At 40.9% G+C, this 23150-nt stretch overlaps 1 protein-coding gene across 1 annotated transcript; it reads left to right on the top strand.

The window, feature by feature from the left end:
* The first annotated feature begins 4758 nt into the window (after positions 1-4758).
* Positions 4759-22825, top strand: LOC121378254. The gene is made up of 4 exons (XM_041506332.1): positions 4759-5061; positions 17234-17335; positions 19493-19648; positions 20582-22825. Exons 1-4 carry the CDS (start codon positions 4863-4865, stop codon positions 20812-20814), a joined length of 690 nt encoding a protein of 229 aa, XP_041362266.1. The 5' UTR covers positions 4759-4862; the 3' UTR covers positions 20815-22825.
* The last annotated feature ends 325 nt before the right edge of the window (positions 22826-23150 follow it).

Below are 23150 nucleotides of genomic sequence, written 5' to 3'. Positions count from 1 at the left end.
GTGCCAGGTCTGCCCACTGTTTCATGCACGTAAGCGGGATCGACCGCGTAGATTGTAGGCCCCATGCATATGGTTGAGTTAAAGAAACTTCCTTTTTATGGAAGCTTCGATAGCTCAGAGCGTATCGTGGTTAGTCTTGCAATTTGCGGGCAAATCGGTGCCACAGGTTCGAGTCCCAGCAACGGCATGGGACAATTTTTGAGGCCAGAAAGGATTTAAGTATCCCCTGCGCCAGTGCGTTAATATCTATGTATGTAATAGTCAACCTCGACATACATACAATATATAGATATTCATACATCAATACACACTAGCCAGTGCCAGGTCTGCCCACTGTTTCATGCACGTAAGCGGGATCGACCGCGTAGATTGTAAGCCCCATGCATATGGTTGAGTTAAAGAAACTTCCTTTTTATGGAAGCTTCGATAGCTCAGAGCGTATCGTGGTTAGTATTGCAATTTGCGGGCGAATCGGTGCCACAGGTTCGAGTCCCAGCAACGGCATGGGACAATTTTTGAGGCCAGAAAGGATTTAAGTATCCCCTGCGCCAGTGCGTTAATATCTATGTATGTAATAGTCAACCTCGACATACATACAATATATAGATATTCATACATCAATACACACTAGCCAGTGCCAGGTCTGCCCACTGTTTCATGCACGTAAGCGGGATCGACCGCGTAGATTGTAAGCCCCATGCATATGGTTGAGTTAAAGAAACTTCCTTTTTATGGAAGCTTCGATAGCTCAGAGCGTATCGTGGTTAGTATTGCAATTTGCGGGCGAATCGGTGCCACAGGTTCGAGTCCCAGCAACGGCATGGGACAATTTTTAAGGCCAGAAAGGATTTAAGTATCCTCTGCGCCAGTGCGTTAATATCTATGTATGTAATAGTCAACCTCGACATACATACAATATATAGATATTCATACATCAATACATACATACATACATAAATACATACATACATACATAATGCCTAATGGTTCGAGTCCCAGCGACGGCATGAGGCTAAAAGTTTGTTTTTTAAATCTTCTGTGCCCAGTCAAACCCGACATACATACAGTACATAGATATTCATACACCTATACATGGACTATATGGACTTTTCCATAGACAGGGCAGTACATACCAGGGTCTTTGATACATAAGTCATCCGACACTGATTGGGACTGAAAAAAACAAACCCCAAGCATAGATTGTGTCCACGAGGGGATTCGATCCTCCGACCCAAGCGTCTTGGTATCTTGATCAGTCGGTATAGCTATCACCCTGGGAGGAGGGGCCTTATTGTACTCCATATCGGACATAGAGAGTGTGTGGTAATGTGCGCCTTGCACTAGCCTTATTTGAACTAATGTCTGAACCACGTTATTAACAACGACGATAAATCACTCTCCTACCTTGAATTACCATTAGGCTTTCACTACATTTTGTCCAGACACAAATCTAATGTTAATTAAAGGTGTGAGGGTAATTATGTATCGTAGTTGTTAACAGTGTGGTTCGGACTTTAGACGATGCGCTAAACAGAGGCGGATCTAGGGGGTAGGGGCAGGGGCCCGGCTCCTCCTTAATTTTTTAGATAGTTATAATTTTATTATATATTAATTTTCATTTTTTACGATCCCACTCCAAACCTTCCCTAAAGTTCCCTTGGCATTTCACCTCATGTTATTGCCCCCCCCCCCCCCCCAAATGGGTTTTCTGGATCCGTCACTGCTAAAGAAGGATTCATTATTGTTCAGCGACCTAATCTCTACAACCGAGCAAGACAGTTACGGATCAAATACTTTACGTATTTGTCAACAGATTTTCTTTAAAAAAAAATAACATTAAAGGAAACATGTCACGTAAACCATATTTGGCACCAACCATGTACAATTAATTATAAATTGAATCACCTAAAATTATACTTTTACAAAATTAATTACTTAAAATATCTCCATAAAAGAACCCCAGATACGAGCTCTTATCGGAAATTGCCGATCTTTAATGAGCAGGGCAATCACGAGGTCCGTGACGCCAGAGACGCGTCGCTTGATCTGAAGCCTTACACTTAAAAGCATTAGTCCGTACCACTCATAAAGAATCTAAGACTTGCACAGCTTACCAAAACAATTAGTGTTCGTTCGCAAAAGTTTTGCCGTATCAATATGAGCTGTTAGTAAATGAAGAAAGACACACATTTACTTACAACAGTGATACTGAAGAAAAAACGGATAGCGAGTCGGAGGGTGGAGAAACTGATGGTGCCAGACCAGACCGGTCGACCTATTTACAGCCCGGAGCCCGAAAGTAACCCGGAGACAAAACCAAAACTCGGATGCTAATGCCGAGGTGTATACTGTTTATATTTAGCATAAAGATACACCTCGATATGATGTATTTAAATATGTAAAAAATATAAATGTAGGACAAACATTTTTGGGTTGTTTTTTTTTTAGAAAATATCGCATTTTTTATGTTCGGGCTGTACATAATGAAATCTGTATGCACAGTGCAAACAAACGCTCTAATTTACGACAAGGCGCTTCACTTTCATTAACCTGACTTGTAAAACAACATAAATGACTTGAGAGTATAATCAACTTTTAAACTAAATATATTTCTATTTGCATCAATAGAACGAAATGGGGTTATAGTATTTTTCTCTCATAAAAAAAGTAGCATATTATTAGGCCTATTGGTAGGGTGCGTTAGAGTAAAAACGACCACTCACGATACCCAAGTGATAATTTTCTTTTCTTTGGTACTACGTAATTGGTCAGTTTTGTAATTTTAGATGGGAAAGTCTACTTAATCAAGGGTTTTACAGCATTATTTACAGTAATGAAGCAGGGCGGCTGATAATGTCCATTAACATTGTACTATAGTCGCGACTGGTTACGCCACAATACCCTGTGATCTTAAAAAAAACTGGCACGTATTTTGTACGTATGTCTAGACCGTGGTAATCACTTACCTGGTCGATACCCTGCAATATACACCTGCCAATCAGGAATCACATGTGCAGGCCACGGAAAGAAAGGGCCAATTAACTAAAACAACACTCCGATTCTCAAGTCAGCCCGTGGATGAAACATAATAGTTATTTCGACACCGACAGTAGTGGTTTATTTGTATTGAACTTCGTGTTGCTTTGGGGCTTCGGGCGATGAGGAACGTTTTTGTGACGTATTCCGCCCGAAGATTAAAAACATTATTTAAAATTATTATTGTTTTCTACACGTTTTTTTAAAAACATATTTAAATACATCGTACTGAGATGTATCCTCATGCCAAATCCAATGTTTGTATATGCCATATTTAATTACTTATTGACGTTTCCTTCTTCGGACGGTGAATACAGATTTTGTTATGTAGGCCTACAGCCCTAACATGAAAAATCATTTTTTTTCCAAAAAAATAAATAAATAAAAAATTCTACATTTTTGTTTTAACATATATAAATACATCATGCTGAGGTGTATCTTTGTGCCAAATATGTACAATGTACACCTCGGCATTCGCAACCGAGTACTGTATTTGTCTCCGGGTAACGTTCGGGCTCCGGGCTGTAAATAGGCTGACACCAAAGTACTATGCGGTGTTGGTGTCCAATCTTTTCTTTTGCGATAAAATACACGCGTCTTTCTTCAGATACAATCCTTTGGAAAACCATAAAAAGACAATCCCGATCGTTTAAACTGTTTATTTTTACACCCAAAGGCCGCGCAGTACGGCACTGTTGGACTGAAAAGATCGTAAGCCCCTTACTCCATATATAAACAGTTAACAACAATGGAAGAGTACAGCGGCTCTGACGTCACTTCCCTTTTTTCCGAACGCTCACGAAGAAATATGCATAAATCGTACTTTGATACTGATTAGCGTAATTTCTTCATTTTAAGTTAACTACACGTATTTTATTGTTATAAAGTTATTTGTATATTATTTTTATATCATTTTTCTTTTAAAATGAGCTATAATATGGTCTCGTGTCATGTTTCCTTTAAATAACTAGCACAAAACTGAAAAATTATTGATGACAGTAAATTGATTCTATTACAGAGCATGTTTATTAAATATTTATTAATTCCAAAGAAACAATTAAAACATGCAAACGTAATAAATTGCAAATATGGTCAAGTTACATCACAGTGACTTTGAGAGAATGTGGTTTGTGGCAAACGAGTTACAAAATTGTACTGGGCGTTATGGGGGAGGGGGGGGGGGGTTGGCGGCTGGGGGTGAGGTGTTAGAAAAATGGCAATTTCCGTGTTGTTTATACAGAGTCGCTTTCAGTCCTAGACGTTTCGTATACGATGCCATTTTTTTTTTTTAAATCGTAATTTTTATTTCCTACTCTAAAAGTGTCGTACTTTGGTTGTTTAATAATATTCATATTAAACAGTTTTATATCCGTTAACAATCAGTATTGTTAATTAGTTTAGTTCTGTTTTACTTTTTTTATTTTCTATGTTTAAAATTACTATTATTTAGCCACATGGTTACAGTGCACACTTACCAAATGTTTAACATCTAAATCAATGTGCTCCAGTGGTGTCGTTAAAAACCCCCAATAAAAACCCCAACAAGCAAACAACAACCCAACAGTGCTCACTTATTCAGTTCAACCCCAGGTGGGAATTCCCTGACGTCACCATGAAATATACAGTATACGACAGCGGCAAGAGTCTATTTTTAGCCGCCCAACCGGTTGTTGTTTTGTGTGAGGTGAGAAACACTCACACAGGTAAGCCTGACAATACAACAATGGTCGTCTGCGTCACGCACGGGTGACAGTGTGTGACGGGAGTGTAGCGACACGACTGAACACGAACACACACACCTCCGCCATTCCCACTCCGGCAACATCATGGGCGGCAGACAGTACTGTATGCTTATCTTCATCTTGTTCATCCTGCTGGCGGCGTTTGGACTCAACATAGTGGGTATACTGACCGACAACTGGTATGAGGTGAAGACGACCGACCCCAGCCTCAACAGCACGACGAAACATGCGTGGAACTACCACTACGGCATGTGGCGGCGGTGTTTCGACACCATCCCCGAAGGTACGTGTGATAATCGCTCTGCGACTGGTGGCGGTATTTAGGTTAGGCTGCGATGACGTATCTCGGCGGAATTATTAACGATATTAACGTTCGGCTCGCTTTACCGAGACACGAGCGCCCGGCAGTGCGGGTTATTCGTTGCTAATCAATACATTGATGGCAGTTATTGAGGTCAAGGTACTACACCAACACTCTCCGTGCTACACGTTGTAGTGCTAGGCTAGGGCAGGCCCGTAGGAACGATATCTGGAGTGAGAGGCACAACCTCATGTGTGTGTGTGTGTGTGTGTGTCACAGTGGAGGGTAATAGCCTCTAGAGTGAAGGGCACAACCTCGTGTTTGTGTGTGTGTGTGTGTGGGGGGGGGGGCGAGTAACAACCTCTGGACTAAAGGGACACAACCTCGTGTCTGTGTGTGTGTGTGGGGGGGGGGGGGTAAGATGGGACTTTCCTTTGGCACTGTTACGTATAAAGAACATTATAAATACTTATCATAAATAGTTAGGGATAGTGACAGTGCCAAAGGAAAGTTCTTCCGGGGCACAACCTCTACTCTGTTTGTGTGTGTGTGGCGGGGGTAACAGCCTCTAGAGAGAGTGTGTGTGTGTGTGTGTGTGGGGGGGGGGGGGGGGGGTCAGCATCGGTGAGTGGGCATAACCTCGTGTGTGTGTGTGTATGTGGGGGGGGGGGGGGGTAACAGCCTCTAGAGTGAGGGGACACAAGCTTGTCTTGTCTTAGGGTTTTACGTTCACGTCCAGAACAACCTGTTGTAGCACACGCCTATCATGGACACCAGTGTTGGCTAACACCAACTCTTCCGTCCATGACAAGCTATATTTATACCGAAATGTAGTTGACAAAAAAAGTGTACGTTTTCGTCCTTGAGTGGGTGGCACAGGACCCCTGGTTCTTACAGGTGTGTATGGCCAATAACGCAGTGTTTCGATTGAATACTGGACGCTTGGACAACATATCCCCCACCCCTCCACGCAACACCACCAACAAACGTTGACAACTTACCTGTTTTTATGTACTGAAAGGCTAACATGCGACGTGCATTGCCTCTGGTGCTTCCCGTTAATACTCCGTTCTCTCGAATTGCTGAAACACTGAATTTGATGCTATAAAACATTGTCATAGTTATTTTAAGTTTTACCACCTAATCCCAGATCATGGAATGCGATTCAACAAGCACTGCAAGAACTGATTTATTTTCATCAGGAGTGGATGAAATGATGAAATAGCCAGTAGGAAATGGACTAATATATTAAGTTTATCACCAAAAGCTGACGTATAGCGAACCAGACATAAATCCACCTCTTAAAGTGAATGTCCCGAGTTCGCTGCCACTGTAACATAACCCAACTAATTTATCCATGTTAACGACTCGGATATATATTGCATTATTTACATTATCAGAGTGCGGGTATATCCAATGTGTTTCTGATAGTCTGAGTTCAAATGCAGACAGACAGACCGACAGATTGTTTATTAAAGTCTCACCTAAGTTTTAAAAAACATACGTCAATAAAACAATAATATATAAAATAGCACTGAGCCACTCCATATGGAGTTACCAGAGACTATAAAGAATCGACATATAAAATATACAAATATTACATTAAAAACATATTAAAAACAACAATAAACATCATTCATTTATTATATATATACAACCAGTGATATTCTAAAGAAGGAAATGTATTTAAAATATCATTTTAGTGGTTACAGGGTTCTGTTAACTGGATTTAGTCCCAGTTTACAATGACAGCAAACTCAAGGTGATCTCTTTAGAGTTTTAAAAACGAGGATTGACGTGCCCTGTTTAGTAAACCAGGGCAGTACCTACCTATAAAATGACAGTGCGCAGCTATTTACACTGTGTTTTAAATTAAATTTTTAATTCTTATATTGGTATTGATCATCATTTCATTTATAAATGTAGCTTAGTTTGACAACCAATAGCTGATGTTTATTTTTCATGCTGCGGTGTCATTAAACATTCATTCTTTAAGTAAACAAAAAACCAACCAAAAAATATAATAATATATTATAATCTACTCATCAAAAATAATAAACCGTACTCAATTTTATAAGCACAGTTTATTTTAATGGGTTTTTTTTTGTTCTTAGTGATGCCATTAACTATAACTATATTTTAAAACTGTTTAATTGTATGGTTACAATACAAATCAATTATTGAGTATCACAATGTTCAAACTGATCGTTTCATTTCATTTCAACTTATTTTCGTGCTTATATCCAATTAAGGTTCAAGTACGCTGTCCTGGGCACACGCCTCAGCCATCTGGGCTGTCTGCCCAGGACAATGCGTTAGTTGGTTTAAACAATATTTATTTCTGTTTATATTAACAGATGGGATTGGTCAACAGACATAGCCCTTTCAGTACATTGTACAATTGAAATATTAGTTGGTCAACATGGACATTTTAGAAAGTACAAGATGTGCATTTAGTGTTGAAAAGGGGGCGAGACGTAGCCCAGTGGTACAGCGCTCGCTTTATGCGCGGTCGGTGTGGGATCGATCCTCGTCAGTGGGCCTTTGTTCCAGCCAGTGCACCACGACTGGTGTATCAAAGGCCGTGGTATGTACTACCCTGTCTGTGGGATGGTGCATATAAAAGATCCCTTGCTGCTAATCGAGAAGAGTAGCCCATGAAATGGCGACAGCGGGTTTCCTCTCTCAATATCTGTGTGGTCCTTAACCATATGTCTGACGCCATATAACCGTAAATACAATGTGTTGAGTGCGTCGTTAAATGAAACATTTGTTTGTTTTGTTTAGCGTTGAAAAATGTAAAACTATTGTATATTTAACCTGTCAAAATATAAATATTTGTATATAGATTGGAACAGAGAAACAAGAAGAATAAAGGAGAAGGTGAACGGTTTTATCAGTCAAAATGTTTGCTTTCGACAATGAAATTGTAAATTGCTTTGCAGATGAGATTGTTTTCTTGTAGTGTTAAATTGGGATCGCCATACGTGTCGATATTTAAATTTATATAGAGGGCAAAATAACAGGAAATGTGCGTTAGTTGTTAGTGGTAGTTGTTAGTGGTTAGTTGTTAGTGGTTAGTTGTTAGTGGTTAGTGAGAAAGACGAGGGTGTAGTGGTTCTTACACCTACCCATTGGGCCGTTAAAACTCGCTCTGGGTGGGAGCCGGTACTGGGCTGCGAACCCTGTACCTACCAGCCTTATGTCCGATGGCTTAATCACGACACCACCGAGGCTGGTCAAACTGATCAAAGCTGGGATATTAACATAATATACGTTATTGCAGTAATATATTCTCTTAAAGATATCTATGGTTAGGGTTTCACCCACAACTAATAGCGACAGATATCTTGTTTCTTAATAATAATAAAATAATTGTTGTACATGTTGCATAACTTGATCACTTTTCACCAAAACATAAATCTCTTACATAAGAAAGTTTATTTGAATGGAACACAAATGAGATGTTCCACATAAAATGATTTATACGTGTAGATCTCAAGATGTGTTTGAATCTACAGAAAGGCGGAGGGATGTCCCCAGGCCTCCACCTAAACCCGCCGCTGGTTTTGTATTGTGCGCTGTGTCGTTGTTTACTAGAATCGATGCGAATTACAGCAGTATCGCCACCACGCGAGCTGTAATTCTACCCCAGGGCCCGAAATTGATACACCTCCTCCAGCCTGTAAGTCGTAGTTAGTGGCTACTTCGAGTAGACATCCCAATAACACAGTGCTCCTGGTGCTGTGTACATTGTCAATTTACTCATGGCAATGACCGTTTCTCTTATAATTAGCTTGATGGCCGTGTCTGTAAAGATCTCAGTGTGGTGTGTCCTTGTTGTGGAGCACTGACAAGGAACACGGGACTAATCCTATCTGCATACACGTAACAGATACTCGGCTGGACATACAGCGTGACGGGCACACCCGCGACTCACACTATCCAGGTACATGGTGCACACCGAGTATCGTCAAGCCCGGTTACTCCAAATGGTGAAACCAGGCTTCGACCAATCTACTGACCCTCGGTCCCGGCTAGTGAATTTGTGGTCTGGGCTAGTTGAAAATTATCAACTGTATTACTATAATATATAGGGCACTAGCCAAAGCTTCTGTGAGGGCTAGTGACTTTCTCAAACACTGCGAAATCTTGTTTTGCCTCTGTTGTGTAACACAAGCCACCAAGCCACAGCAAGAAGAAACTGCTTAGGGTCATGCATTTCTCTTACTGGTGCTTCGACACATATTAGTATGAAATTGCATACAACAGCAATATTTAATAACGGCTTAGTAGCAACCCAATTGGCGAACACCACCACTCAACCCAGCAACCTTCGACCCCCGTCGGTAGGCACACCGGGCTATTTCTCGTTCTAGCCAGTGCACCACGACAGGTATATCAAGGGTCGTGGTATGTGCTTAAACAAAACAAACTAACTTGTTTCATTCACGGTGCGTGCGTGCGGTGTGGCTATGCTTCTGTTGTGCTCGGAGAATTCACACCAGCTGCGTTCTGGCTGCAATTAGCAAGCGCACGGCAACGCATTTTTATATTAAACATATTGAAAACCGAGCCATGTTTGAACTTTTCAACCCAGCAACCAACCCTTTTATCTTACTTAGGCCCAGTTGTAGCTTTAGTGAGGGGTGTTAGAACCTCGCCTCGGGCGCCATGGCTTGTAAGATCGTCAGTCTTACCTCAAACGTTTTGCCATTCCACCATTTACAGTATAAAACGTAGGGAAAAGGAATACACATATGTTTAAGACAACTCGGCCCATTTCTATATGCACTTTCTCAGACCCCCACAGAGCTTCATCGCGTCGTCGTATACAGTGTGAGAGTGTTGTGAAAGAGTAGTTTGCCTACTGGAACAGGGAAAGAGCCTGCAGTTAGTAAATGGTATCTTGCTTACCTAGATATTACGAACAGGAATAGAGCCCGGTGTTAATAAAGGGTATCTCGACTAACTAGATAATATTAGCAGCAGAAATAGAACCCGGGTTTAGCAAAGGATATTTTTCAAAATGACTGCTGCTTTGCTGCTGCGAGAGTCCAAAAGTCAGTGTGAAACATGCGTTTTGGAATACAGTAATACAGTTGCCCTTCTGACGATCCTCAAGTTTGAAATGTTTAATGTTAGAATATGACGGCTGAATACGTAACCGATTGACTGTTCGTGTGAATTTACCTTTGCACAACCGACACACGAATAGGAGGACGGTATGTGAGAAATGTTGTACCCTGAGGAAACTCTAGCTAAAACTGCTCTTACCTAGACACAGCGGGGTTAGTGTTAGTTAAACTGTATGCCTCTGCTGACAGGTTAAGTCACGTGGTGCACACAATAACTGTCAGTTTATGACGCTAATGTTAAGTTACTTTGACAGCTTTGTCATTAACTAGTGCAACACCAGAGATTCATTGCTGTCAAACATTCCTTTCCTTCCACAGGTAAATCATATAAACGTGGAGATATCTTAATTGATTTAAACAAGTAAATGAACACAAGACCGCACCACCAGCACCTAGAAAGAGCCAACAAACTTCACTGTTAGTACATACACCATATTCATTCATGTTAAATTAATTTTTATACTTGTACAATGTATCCAATTCAAGGTTCAAGCATGCTATTCTAGGCACACAATTAAACTATCTGAGCTGTCTGTCCAAGACAGTTATTGTCAGTGATTAGTTAGTGGTTAATGAGGGACCCGTAGGTGTGGTCACTTTACACCTCCACACACTAACTTTTGGCTGTGCCTAATTGTATGCGTTTATCTACGTTGGATACAATACGAAAGGTTAGACGTTTCGACTGTCAACGTACATTGTGTATCACAAAGGATGTACACTGGCATACAATTTATTCATATACTAGTATATTGATGTAATGTTCCCCCTTCCCTCCTGTCCTGGACGGAGGAGCCGGTCGAGGCCGGCACCTGTGCCCAGGACAGGCGTGCGCTACAACAGCTTGCTCTGAATGTGCACGTTAAACACTTTGGTCTTGGTCTCCCCCTTCCCACTTTCCATTAACAAATGAGTATTTTATTATTTTCATTTTAAATTTATCCCCATCCTTATAATCCACTTAATGTCCAACGAACGAAACGTTTTATTTAACTACGCACTCAACACATTTTATTTACGGTTATATGGCATCGGAGATATGGTTAAGGACCACACACATATTAAGAGAGGAAACCCGCTGTCGCCACTTATAGGCTACTCTTTTCGATTAGCAGCAAAATGTATTTTATATGCACCATCCCACAGACAGGATAATACATACCACGGCCTTTATTACACCAGTTGTGGAGCACTGGCCGGAACGAGAAATACGTCAATGGGTCCACCGACGTAAATCGATCCTAGATCGATCGCGCATCAGTCGAGCGCTGTACCACTGAGCTAAGTCCCGCCCCTTCTATGGTAGAAAGAACTATTAAAGACTGTTCAGGAAAGTGGTTAATGATTAACTGTTAATATAGTGTGTGAGAAGTCGAGTTGGTGATCATACACCAGTGACTACTGATCCATTAAAACTAAAGTTTTTTTTAAAACAAACACCACTACAGCACTATGATTTATTAATAATTGGCTATTGGGTTTAAAACATTTGGTAATTTTAACATATAGTCTTAGAGAAGAAACCCGCTACATTTTTCTGTTAGTAGCAAAGGATCTTTTGTATGCACCGTCCCACAGACAGGATAGCACATACCACGGTGTTTGATATACTAGTCGTGGTGCACTGGCTGGAACAAGAAATAGCCCAATGGGCCCATCGACTTACCGTGGATTGGAATCTGTCCCGGGACTCGAACCTAGTATTTACCAGCCTTGAAGCCAAAGGCTTACGGTTGAGATTGCAATGAGTCAGTTTTCAGGCTGGTGTCTTCAACACGTACGGTACATTCCCGGTATCGTTGCATCACGATATCAAATGGGAATTAGTTTTACTCTACACCTACTTTGAGCGAGCAATAATTAAAACCCTCTCTGACATGTTATCTTTATCCGGAGAGCTCCCGAGACCCATTGTGATCGATTTCCACCGAAATACAGTGTTTTCTCTAATGTAATTCTATCACCGGACCCGCCGCCAATAGTTAGACATGCGCCATCCAATTTACGTATTGGCCGCAATGTGCCATTCACTGTTCTTCACGGTAGCGCATTCTGACCGCAAGTTGATTTAACTGGTTGTGAACGGGTGAAACTGTTTTAACGTTAGCTTAAGATCATCTAAACCGATAGCAAACTGTGATTCGAATTCAGTAGTTCATGTGTATACAGAAATTTCACAATTTGTTTGAATGTTTGTCGATTATAAACCGGTCTCGGTGGCGTCGTGGTTAAGCCATCGGACATAAGGCTGGTAGGTACAGGGTTCGCAGCCCAGTACCGGCTCCCACCCAGAGCGAGTTTTAACGACTTAGTGGGTAAGACCACTACACCATCTGCTCTGTCACTAACCACTAACAACTAACCCACTGTCCTGGACAGGCAACCAAGATAGCTGAGATGTGTGCCCAGGACAGCATGCTTGAACCTTAATTGGACATGAGCACGAAAATAAGTTCAAATGAAATGAATGACGATTAAAATGGCATCTACCGTCGAGGTTAGGATTGCAATTCTTGCTATGGTAGCAATTCCTGATGAAAAGTCAGAAGCTGTACCTACATTAAGGACATTTAGGAGAATATTACCGGTTAATACATGTACACATGAAATCAAACAAACAAACAAACAAACAAAAACAGAGTTAATAAATGTTACAGCCTCTCCGAGGTGTAAGTAATAGCTACTGTATCTAGGCCTCACAACCACCGACCAGTACTCAACAATCAATATCTATGTTGTACCTTGCTTGTTTGGAAAATCAGGAGTAGCTCATACCATGGCAGTGGTTACTTAAGTACCCTATTAATCTGTGTTAATCATCACCATCACCATCACCATCACCATCATCATCATCATCATCATCATCATCATTATCATCATCCACCATCAGTACAAGTATTTCGCTTGTTCTGGCGTCACAGCACCACGGTGTGTCTTCTTATGCGATTTGTCAACATGCGTTAAAGAAGGTCAAACTAGATATTGAGGCAGGATTCCGTTCGATAAGCATGACCGGTCAGTACAGCCAGTATTTCGCATCCGGTTCTGGCTAGCAGCACCGCCGACCAGATATCTGCAGGCAGTATGACCAACGTTTTCTCCCAAGCCCCGGCAGTTCGGCAGCCCCGGTGTGTATCAGATATCTGCACGAAGTCCGGGTGGGGTGGTATGCGACCCGATTTACACAACAGTGCGATATTGCACCAAAGATACCACGAAAACAAGGTCAAACCAGATATCTGGTGAGGCACGGATTCTGCACGAAGCCCCGTTCGATAGAATCTGCACGAAGCTCCGGCAGTCGTGTCTGCTCCTCGTCTGGCATCGACCGGTGACCAACGACCCGATCTGCACCAAACCCCGGCAGTGAGTTAATTACAGCGACAGTATGTGCCTTCCTCCGCCATGACCCGGCCCGTTATCTGCACCAAGCCCCCGGCTATCTGCACCAAGCCCCCGACCAACGACCCGATATCTGCACCAAGCCCCGACAGTATGACCAACGACCCGATATCTGCACCAAGCCCCGACAGTATGACCAACGACCCGATATCTGCACCAAGCCCCGGCAGTATGACCAACGACCCGATATCTGCACACCAGTATGACCAACGACCCCGCACCAGCCCCGACAGTATGACCAACGACCCGATATCTGCACCAAGCCCCGACAGTATGACCTACGGCCCGTATCTGCACCAAGCCCCGACAGTATGACCAACGGCCCGATATCTGCACCAAGCCCCGACAGTATGACCAACGACCCGATATCTGCACCAAGCCCCGGCAGTATGACCAACGACCAGATATCTGCACCAAGCCCCGGCAGTATGACCCACGATCCGATATCTGCACCAAGCCCCGACAGTATGACCAACGGCCCGATATCTGCACCAAGCCCCGACAGTATGACCAACGACCCGATATCTGCACCAAGCCCCGACAGTATGACCTACGAACCGATCGTCTAGTCTCCATCCAGGAGTAGTATCCTCAATGACATAGGAGGGTAGTCTGTGTATTAGCAGCGGGCTATCTCTCACACTAACTAAAGTTAAACGTTTATTTTGTTTAACGACACTAAATTACGCTGAATTATTGATATGCATATATGTAGAATGTATTATTTAAAATTATTCAAAAGTGGCTAATTTAAAGAAACTTTTATTAGTGAAAGACTAAATGTTATAGCCAATTTCTTTAAAGAAACATTTAAAAAAAAAAAAAAAAAAAAAAAAAAAATCGTCAGAGCCTTGAATCATCGCCTTACAATGGTAATACATATTGTAAGGATGCGTCATGAATGAAATACATGCAGTCAACGTAACTGACCTACTTTCCAATAATTTTGAAGAGGTTACGCCCACCCCACCTATAAAATTGTTAGATGACTAACACATTACTTGCCATTATTAACGTCTGTGATTTAAAGTTGATAGGTACTAGGTTCGTATCCCAGTACCGGATCCAATCCAGAGTGAGTACATAGCTGAATGGATATGTGCGAAACGACTACACACACTGTCTCACTAATAACTAACCATTAACGTTTTCCATGTACGTAAAGCACTGATAGTTGGGGAAAGGAAAATAAAGCGTGTTTAACGACGATTCGGCACATTTTAATCTACCGCTATGTTCGGTCTAACGCATAGTTATTTAATTTTCATTTCATTTATTTTCGTGCTTATATCCAATTAAGGTTCAAGCACGCTGCTCTGGGCACACACCGCAGCTATCTAGGCTGTCTGTCCAGGACAATGGGTTAGTTGTTAGTGGTTAGTGAGAGAAGATGGTGTAGTAGAGTCGTTAAAAACTTGCTCTTGGTGTGAGCCGGCACCAGGCTGCGAACCCTGTACCTATCAGTTTTATGTTCGATAGCTTAACCACGACACTGGCTCGATAGAGACAAAGGGAGGGAACTCTTTAACCATATACTAGACGTCAAAATAGCCGTAGTTTCAAGTGTTGTAAAATAAACATTCCTTTCTTTTGTATATCGTTCATCAGCTGCACCTGCCGGTTACCACTACTGACTAATTTCTCTACTTTCACTGGCAGAGAGTATGGTGGCACTTGAAACACGGCCATCGCCGGCACTGATAACTTAGGCGACCGAGCTGGACTCGGGCAGGGTTTGACTTTCGTTGATTACAGGTCTACTTTCACTGGCAGAGAGTATGGTGGCACTTGAAACACGGCCATCACCGGCACTGATAACTTGGGCGTGCGAGCTGGACTCGGGCAGGGTTTGACTTTCGTTGATTACAGGTCTACTTTCACTGGCAGAGAGTATGGTGGCACTTGAAACACGGCCATCGCCGGCACTGATAACTTGGGCGAGCGAGCTGGAATCGGGCAGGGTTTCACTTTCGTTGATTACAGGTCTTCCTTTGACAGCAGACGCTCTCCAGGGATTGCTTTTCGACAAAAAGACCGGTCTGCATCTAGCACTTTCTTACAGTCATCTTTTAACTATTCCTGTCTGTTGTTAGCAATGAATTCCGTTGGTTGAAACGCCTCAAACGAGTTGCCAGGAAACTTAAACGATCAAGATGAAGAGAGAATAATGATGGAATGATGGAATGATGGAATGTGGATAATCTACAATCAAAGTTTTGTTAGGCGACCACCCTTGGGACGTATTAACAATGCAGCCTCTTAAGACCGGTGCCTGTTTAATGCAGTCCGATTTGTACTGTTGAATGGAGCTGACCGCACGGGTAAGAAGAAGAATTGGACTCTGTATTCGTTGTCTAGGCAACACGGACCCCCCCCCCCCCCCCACACACACACACTAAAAATAGCAAAAGCAAACAAGACAGCACTATCGGTGTAATATGTTGTGGTTAATTGTGGGCAGTTCACTGAATCTAGCGACTGACTGGATTGTTCTAAAACTTGGTGCAACGCTTGTTTGCCAGCTGTCCTCAAAAGACAGTAAGTCATTAACTTCTAGAGTCAGTTTTGCGCAAAGATGAAGTGTTGGGTATTTGTTAGGTTCACAATCGTCGCGTATACTATAGGCTGCTATTACATCATTTACGGTACATCAGTATTTAAATATGTGTTGCTGTATTATTGGCGAGCAGAATAACGCATAGTGTCGTCAATTGCTTTTGTGGTGTGTGTGTGTGTGTGTGTGTGTGTGTGTCTGTGTGTCTGTCTGTGTGTGTCTGTGTCTGTGTATCTGTGTCTGTGTATCTGTGTGTCTGTCTGTCTGTCTGTCTGTCTGTGTCTGTGTATCTGTGTGTGTGTCTGTGTGTCTGTGTCTGTGTCTGTGTCTGTGTCTGTGTGTCTGTGTCTGTGTCTGTGTCTGTGTCTGTGTGTTTGTGTTTGTGTTTGTGTCTATGTCTGTGTCTGTGTCTGTGTCTGTGCGTCTGCGTGTGTCTGTGTCTGTGTCTGTGTGTGTCTGTGTGTCTGTCTGTCTGTGTCTGTGTGTGTCTGTGTGTGTGTGTGTGTGTGTGTGTCTGTGTGTCTGTCTGTGTGTGTTTCTGTGTGTGTTTCTGTGTGTGTCTGTGTGTGTGTGTGTCTGTGTCTGTGTGTGTCTGTGTGTGTGTGTGTTTCTGAGGGCGAATTGGCGTTAAGTAACCGACTCCAAGCATCTGTTGGAGACTTTAACAACAAAGTTAAAAACTGTTTTGTTTTACGACACCACTAGAGCACATTAATTTATTAAGCATCGGCTATTGGATGTAAAACATTTTGCAAAATATGACGTATATTGTTGGATAGGAAACCCGCTACATTATATATCAAAGGACGTGATATGTGGTATCCTGACTGTGGGATAGTGCATATAAACAATACGTTGCTACTAATGGGAAATGTAGCGGGTTTCCTCTTTAAGACTATGTCAGAATTGCCATATGTTTGACATACAATAGCCGATGATTAATAAATCACTACGCTCTAGTGGTGTCGTTAAAGAAAACAAAATTTTGTTCACTGACATCTTTACCAAAATATAATTCGCTTTAATATTTTTACTCGTTGACATGTTTGTAAAATTTCAGGCATTCCAATAACGGAGAGGTCCGGGAAGTGTATTACCACGTACAGAGATCTGATCAAGCGGAACGAAGACGCGTTGACAAACGATGAAAGGATTAAACTTCGTAAGTAGATTTCATTTTATTTACTTACAAAATATACAGGTAAATACATACTATTTTTGGTGTGAATTAAACATTTTCAGTGATTTTAGTTTAAAACCCGTTAATGTTATAATATGTACAATACCTAAAGGTAGCAAAGTTCCAATAATCGATTATAATCGAAACTTGATCGATTGTGCAATACCGAAGAGAAAGAAAGAAAGAAATGTTTTATTTAACGACGCACTCAACACATTTTATTTACGGTTATATGGCGTCAGACATAGGGTTAAGGACCACACAGATTTTGAGAGGAAACCCGCTGTCGTCACTACATGGGCTACTCTTTCCGATTAGCAGCAAGGGATCTTTTATTTGCGCTTCCCACAGACAGGATAGCACAAACCATGGCCTTTGTTGAACCAGTTATGGATTACTGGTTGGTGCAAGTGGTTTACACCTACCCATTGAACCTTGCGGAGCACTCACTCAGGGTTTGGAGTCGGTATCTGGATTAAAAATCCCACGCCTCGACTGGGATCCGAACCCAGTACCCACCAGCCTGTAGAGCGATGGCCTAACCACGACGCCACCGAGGCCGGTCATACCGAAGAGATTATCGATTATAAAAATCCATAATCGATTGCCGCGCTAAATATTAACTGAAGTTGTTCCTCCAGTTTAGATAAAGGAATTGATGTAAAATGTTGCAGTTGATGTTTGTCTTGAGGTGTACATAATTAAAAAAAGATATTAGAAAGTTATTAAAAGTATAAATTTAATTAGTAATTTATAGTCTTTATTATTGAAATGGAACTAATCATATTGCAGTACTTACCTTTGTTTGACACCCAGTAGCCGATCTCTAGTTTTGTACTGAGGTGTCGTTAAACATACATTCGTTCATTATATATAACTCTAACCGATTGGGCAATGGAAAGTTGATCCGTTAGGGGAAACCAACTATAACTAACGATCGATCATGATATTCTAACCTAGTAACAACGCTGCTTCAAGCTGCAGTCATTGTTACGTATCTATGAGCTCCAATTCGGCAAACTAAATCAAAACAACTCAAATAGCCCCATTTGTTTTCGATGAACTGTTCCAAATTATGCGCAAAATTATCTCATGAATCCTATGGGACATCCAAAATTCAATAATACCACAAGTGCCCCCGCCCGCTATCGACCCTGGTCGGGCTGCTGGTGATCTCCTGCACCTGTCAGCGCGGGCGGTCCCTCCCCCCACCCACCTGAAACCCTTTCCTGTCCTGGACGGAGGAGTCTGCATAGGACAACACCTGCGCCCATGACAGGCGTGCGCTACAACAGCTTGCTCTCAATGTGCACATGAAACCCTTAGACCAGACCAGACCAGTTCCGTATCGTATAATATTGCTTTGCTAATGCAAATACAAACAGAACTACCGTTATAAATAAAGTCGTACAGGTCATGGAAATACATATCATGTACTATACAAATGTCATGTACTATATAAATGTCATGTAATATACAAATGTCATGTACTATATAAATGTCATGTAATATAAAAATGTTAGGCCTGGAAAAGCGTTTTAAGTTTGAGTTTGTTATGCAAAATGAAAACATGATTGATGAATATTTAAAATAACATACGGACATATTGATAATCTGCTAAATCCAATGTAATATTGATATATTTTGCTGACGGTTGCAGATGTGCTTTGTTTTGTATTTGTACAATTTTTTTTTTAAAGTGGTGTAAATTGCATTTAAGATGTCATGGGATATGATTAATAAGGATGTATGAAGCTGAGCGTGTGGTGGCTATGATGATGATGGGTGGTGGCTATGATGATGATGGGTGGTGGCTATGATGATGATGATGGTGGTGGCTATGATGATGATGATGGTGGTGGCTATGATGATGATGATGGTGGTGGCTATGATGATGACGATGATGTTGATGATGATGATGGTGGTGATGATGATGATGGTGGTGATGATGATGTTGATGATGATGATGATGATGACGATGATGATGATGATGATGGTGATGCATTTGGAACACAGCTGATATAAAACACTAATTTAGTATGTTCTATATAACCTATATACCTGACACAGGTAGCTTAAATAATAACAGTTTTTACAAATGCAGAAAATGATTAAGGTGTAATTGAATTATTTTACCAGATGTCTCACGAGCGCACGTGGCCTTTGCTATCGTCTGTGGAGCTGCAGAGTTATCTGCCCTGATTGTCCTGCTGTGCGGAATGTGGCCCGGGAACTGTCGGCGGGTCCTGAAAGGAGGCTTGTTCCTGACAACATCTCTCATCCTGTTCTTTGCAAGTAAGTAACAGTGTTGGTGGGTTTATCTTGTAAACTTGGTGCTGAGATGCTGCTAAATACATCTACCTTTACTTTCTCGTTGGAATTTTAACCCTTGGTAGGTTGTCGCAGCTGGGTCGGTGTCACACTTTAAAGGAACGGGTTTTAAGTAATATTTAATTGCCCTTTAAATCGTCTAAAGAATAACAGGCAATCTTAAGGCAGAGATACAGAACTCATATGTATTGTGTCTGGTGAATAATAATTATTATTATTATTACACACACACACACACACACACACACACACACACACACACACGTATACATACACGTACACGTACACGTACACGTACACGTACATATACATATACATATACATATACATATATATATATATATATATATATATATATATATATATATGATGTTAAACTCGCCACCATGCATTAACAAGTTTTAAGTCCCTTCTGAAATAAATGGTCTTTGTCACGAGCTTTAGGAAACTTATTTCACGAGGGACTTAAACCTGATAATATACAGTAGCGAGTTTAATATTCTATTTATTACCCCCAGCCCAGTGTTATTCAGCCTACATGAACTGTTCTACGTAAGTTGCATCTGATTTAGTACGTGCCCGTCCATTGGTGGCAGTGAACTGAACTACCCAATCAAATGGACGGTTAAACCAGTGTATTTCCCCGGTTATGAGTCCCCGCTGGGGTAGTAAATTAGAATGTCTTCCTGTTTGTATTTGTCTCTGCATACCCCCAACCCACTAGAAACTTTGATTTGCACCCTCGATCTCAGTCAGCCCCACCCCCAATGTCTACTTGCTTCCGCCTTGCCTGTTGAGGGACCTAGAACGCCTAATTCGAGAAGACAGGTTACCGTAGTACTACCAGCGTTTTACTGCTGATACAATTACGACTGAATTTAAACATTTATTTTTCAGCAATATGTGGTATTACTAGCGGCATCTGTTTTATCGCCTTGAGAGATCTGGACCAATCACGTTACGCCATTTACCCCGACGGAGTGACGTCAAACTACACGTGGTCATTCATGATTCATTGGATTGGAACCGGACTCTGCTTAGTGGACAGTTTTATTCTGCTGTGCTTGATCAGAAGGACATACGATGACGTCACAGAATTAGGCGCTTATTCAGCATACCACACCATGTAGCAATCTATTGCATCAACAAAAAGAACAGCAATTGAATTTTTTTCATTCTTCAAAGTATCATCTGGCAATACACAATGGGCGGGATTTACCACGCTGTTTCTGTCATACATGCGTGTAACTGCATACATTTACTATGCATAAACACTTGCGTTCAAGAAAAACAGGCTTCATTAATTCGGCGCACTGTTTTAAAAACCAAACAGGAAGATAACTATAGAACGTTGTAGTGCACTCGTACTTGAGCTGTGTGTTAGAGCTCGGTGTTGGGGCATCGCTCTTAACAGTACCATTTGCTAGACATGTGAAAATTATAATAATGGCTCGAGAATTCCTGATTAAGATGAAAATGGTAACAATATTTCACAAATGTTCCCCTTTGACTATAGCTTGTCTCATGTCACACGAATAACAAAGGTCACTAGCACGCTCAGGCGCGTGTTCAGGAAATTGTTTTAAGGGTGGGGGTTAGACTATCTTGACTGGAGAGCGAAGGTTTTAGGAGAGTCGGGTAATGAATCACTGAAAAATACATTAAAAACCCCCATTGTTTTGGAGCAGGGGTAGGGTTTCGACGATCATTACCACCCAATTCCACTCCACCGCCCACCACCCGCAAGTGAGGCCGACATTGCTTAAAATCGGCAGTTTCTAGTTTAGTACAAGACTTGCTATTTAAACTGACGCTTAGCAAGCCTTGATGTCTAAAGCCTATTTGGTGAAACTGTAGCAAATTGGAATGTCCAAAGATTTTCTAGTTTAACTGTATCACTCGGTGGTGTTCAGAGGTTCTTCGCTTAATCTTTAAACTGATATCGCCATATTTTGCAACCAGACTGTAATATTCAAGGTATCAATAAACCAGTGCCATGCTAACGTTCACATACTTTTAGAGAACTGTATTTTTATGCATAATAGATTTTTGTTTTGTTTTTAAATGGTACGTACATGTATAAATAGGAATTATGAAATTTAGAAATTTGAAGCAGGTTTTTAATCAAACTTTTATTTTGGATGTTGGATTGGAAATACCATTTTCATTTTCTCCTTAAAAATTAGTTAAACGCAATATATATTGCCACCAGTCTACAATGTACTTAAAAGTTTAACACATTTTAACATTTTGAAAGCCTCTTTATACCCTGACCCAGATGTTACAAAAAGCTCATTAGCCTATAAACACTGATATGCTAAGAAGTCAAACAAATTTATAATCAAACTGTGTGACACACTACATGCTTCACAACAACTACTTATCAAGCTGTGATATTCTAATAACGTCAAACTAATAAGGTAGGGCAATTAGTGTGTTGTCGGCAATGGGTATATCTAGAGAAAATAAAATGGAATTCTTTGAACTGGTTCCCAAAGTGAATCTGTCACTATTTGAACTGGATATGTGTGTCTCGACTACGACGACTCGGTAAGTATGCGATAACATCAAAAGGCTTACCACCAACCAAACTATGTGGCAGCCGAATAACTTGCATAATACAGAAGATAAGTTAAGAAGGATGTGCGGGTGTTTGCTTTGTATACGTATTTCGCTACTCAGTACATCGCTATATATTCGTATATGTACTAATAGAAATGTAATGCTGTATATAGGTTTAAGTATTATTGTGTACTTTTTTCTTATTTTGGTAATTCCATTTCCATTACAGTTTCACAACAACCAATGTATTTTGTATATACGTGAGATGTAACATAGATTATTAGTTTGGTTTTTAATTGATATCTCAGCAATATGTACAGCAATATCCAATTATGTTATTAGTAAAACAAATCTTTTGGTTTTACTGAACGCTCAAAATATGTCTGTACATCACGATGATTTTTGTCTCGGCAATAGTTTTCATAGAAATAGATTTTTATATTGATGTACTATTTTGTTTTATGAATTATTTATGTAACAGAGATGTATAAAATATAGTATTGTATGTAACATGCATTAAAGCATCGACGCCATTAGGAAGTTAATGAACGTTTTTAAAAATAAACAAAAACAAACATAGTTGTATTTTGTTTAATCTAAAATTATAGAATGTTAAGAGAATTTATCTGCAGAAATTCAAAGCTAGTCATTATAGTAAACGTTTTGTTTAGTTTCTTGTCTGAAATATATCACCTTTTCTACAATGTCCTCACTGTTGATCATTAAAATTTAGCTAATTAACATAATAAAACAACTGATAGTAGGGTCAGAATATGAAATAAATGCACTAAACCCCAAAAATTGCAAGAAAACGTTTTATGGTGGTTTTCTGTAGCATACGGTCTGGAGAAAGTTGGCCGAAATGGGATCACCAGAAAGGGTCTAAATATGAACTAAGATTAAA

This window comes from Gigantopelta aegis, chromosome 8 (assembly GCF_016097555.1).
Source record: "Gigantopelta aegis isolate Gae_Host chromosome 8, Gae_host_genome, whole genome shotgun sequence".
Classification (NCBI taxonomy): Eukaryota; Metazoa; Mollusca; class Gastropoda; order Neomphalida; family Peltospiridae; genus Gigantopelta; species Gigantopelta aegis.
The sequence above is the reverse complement of the archived record's forward strand: the minus strand, read 5'-3'. Positions and strand labels throughout refer to the sequence as shown.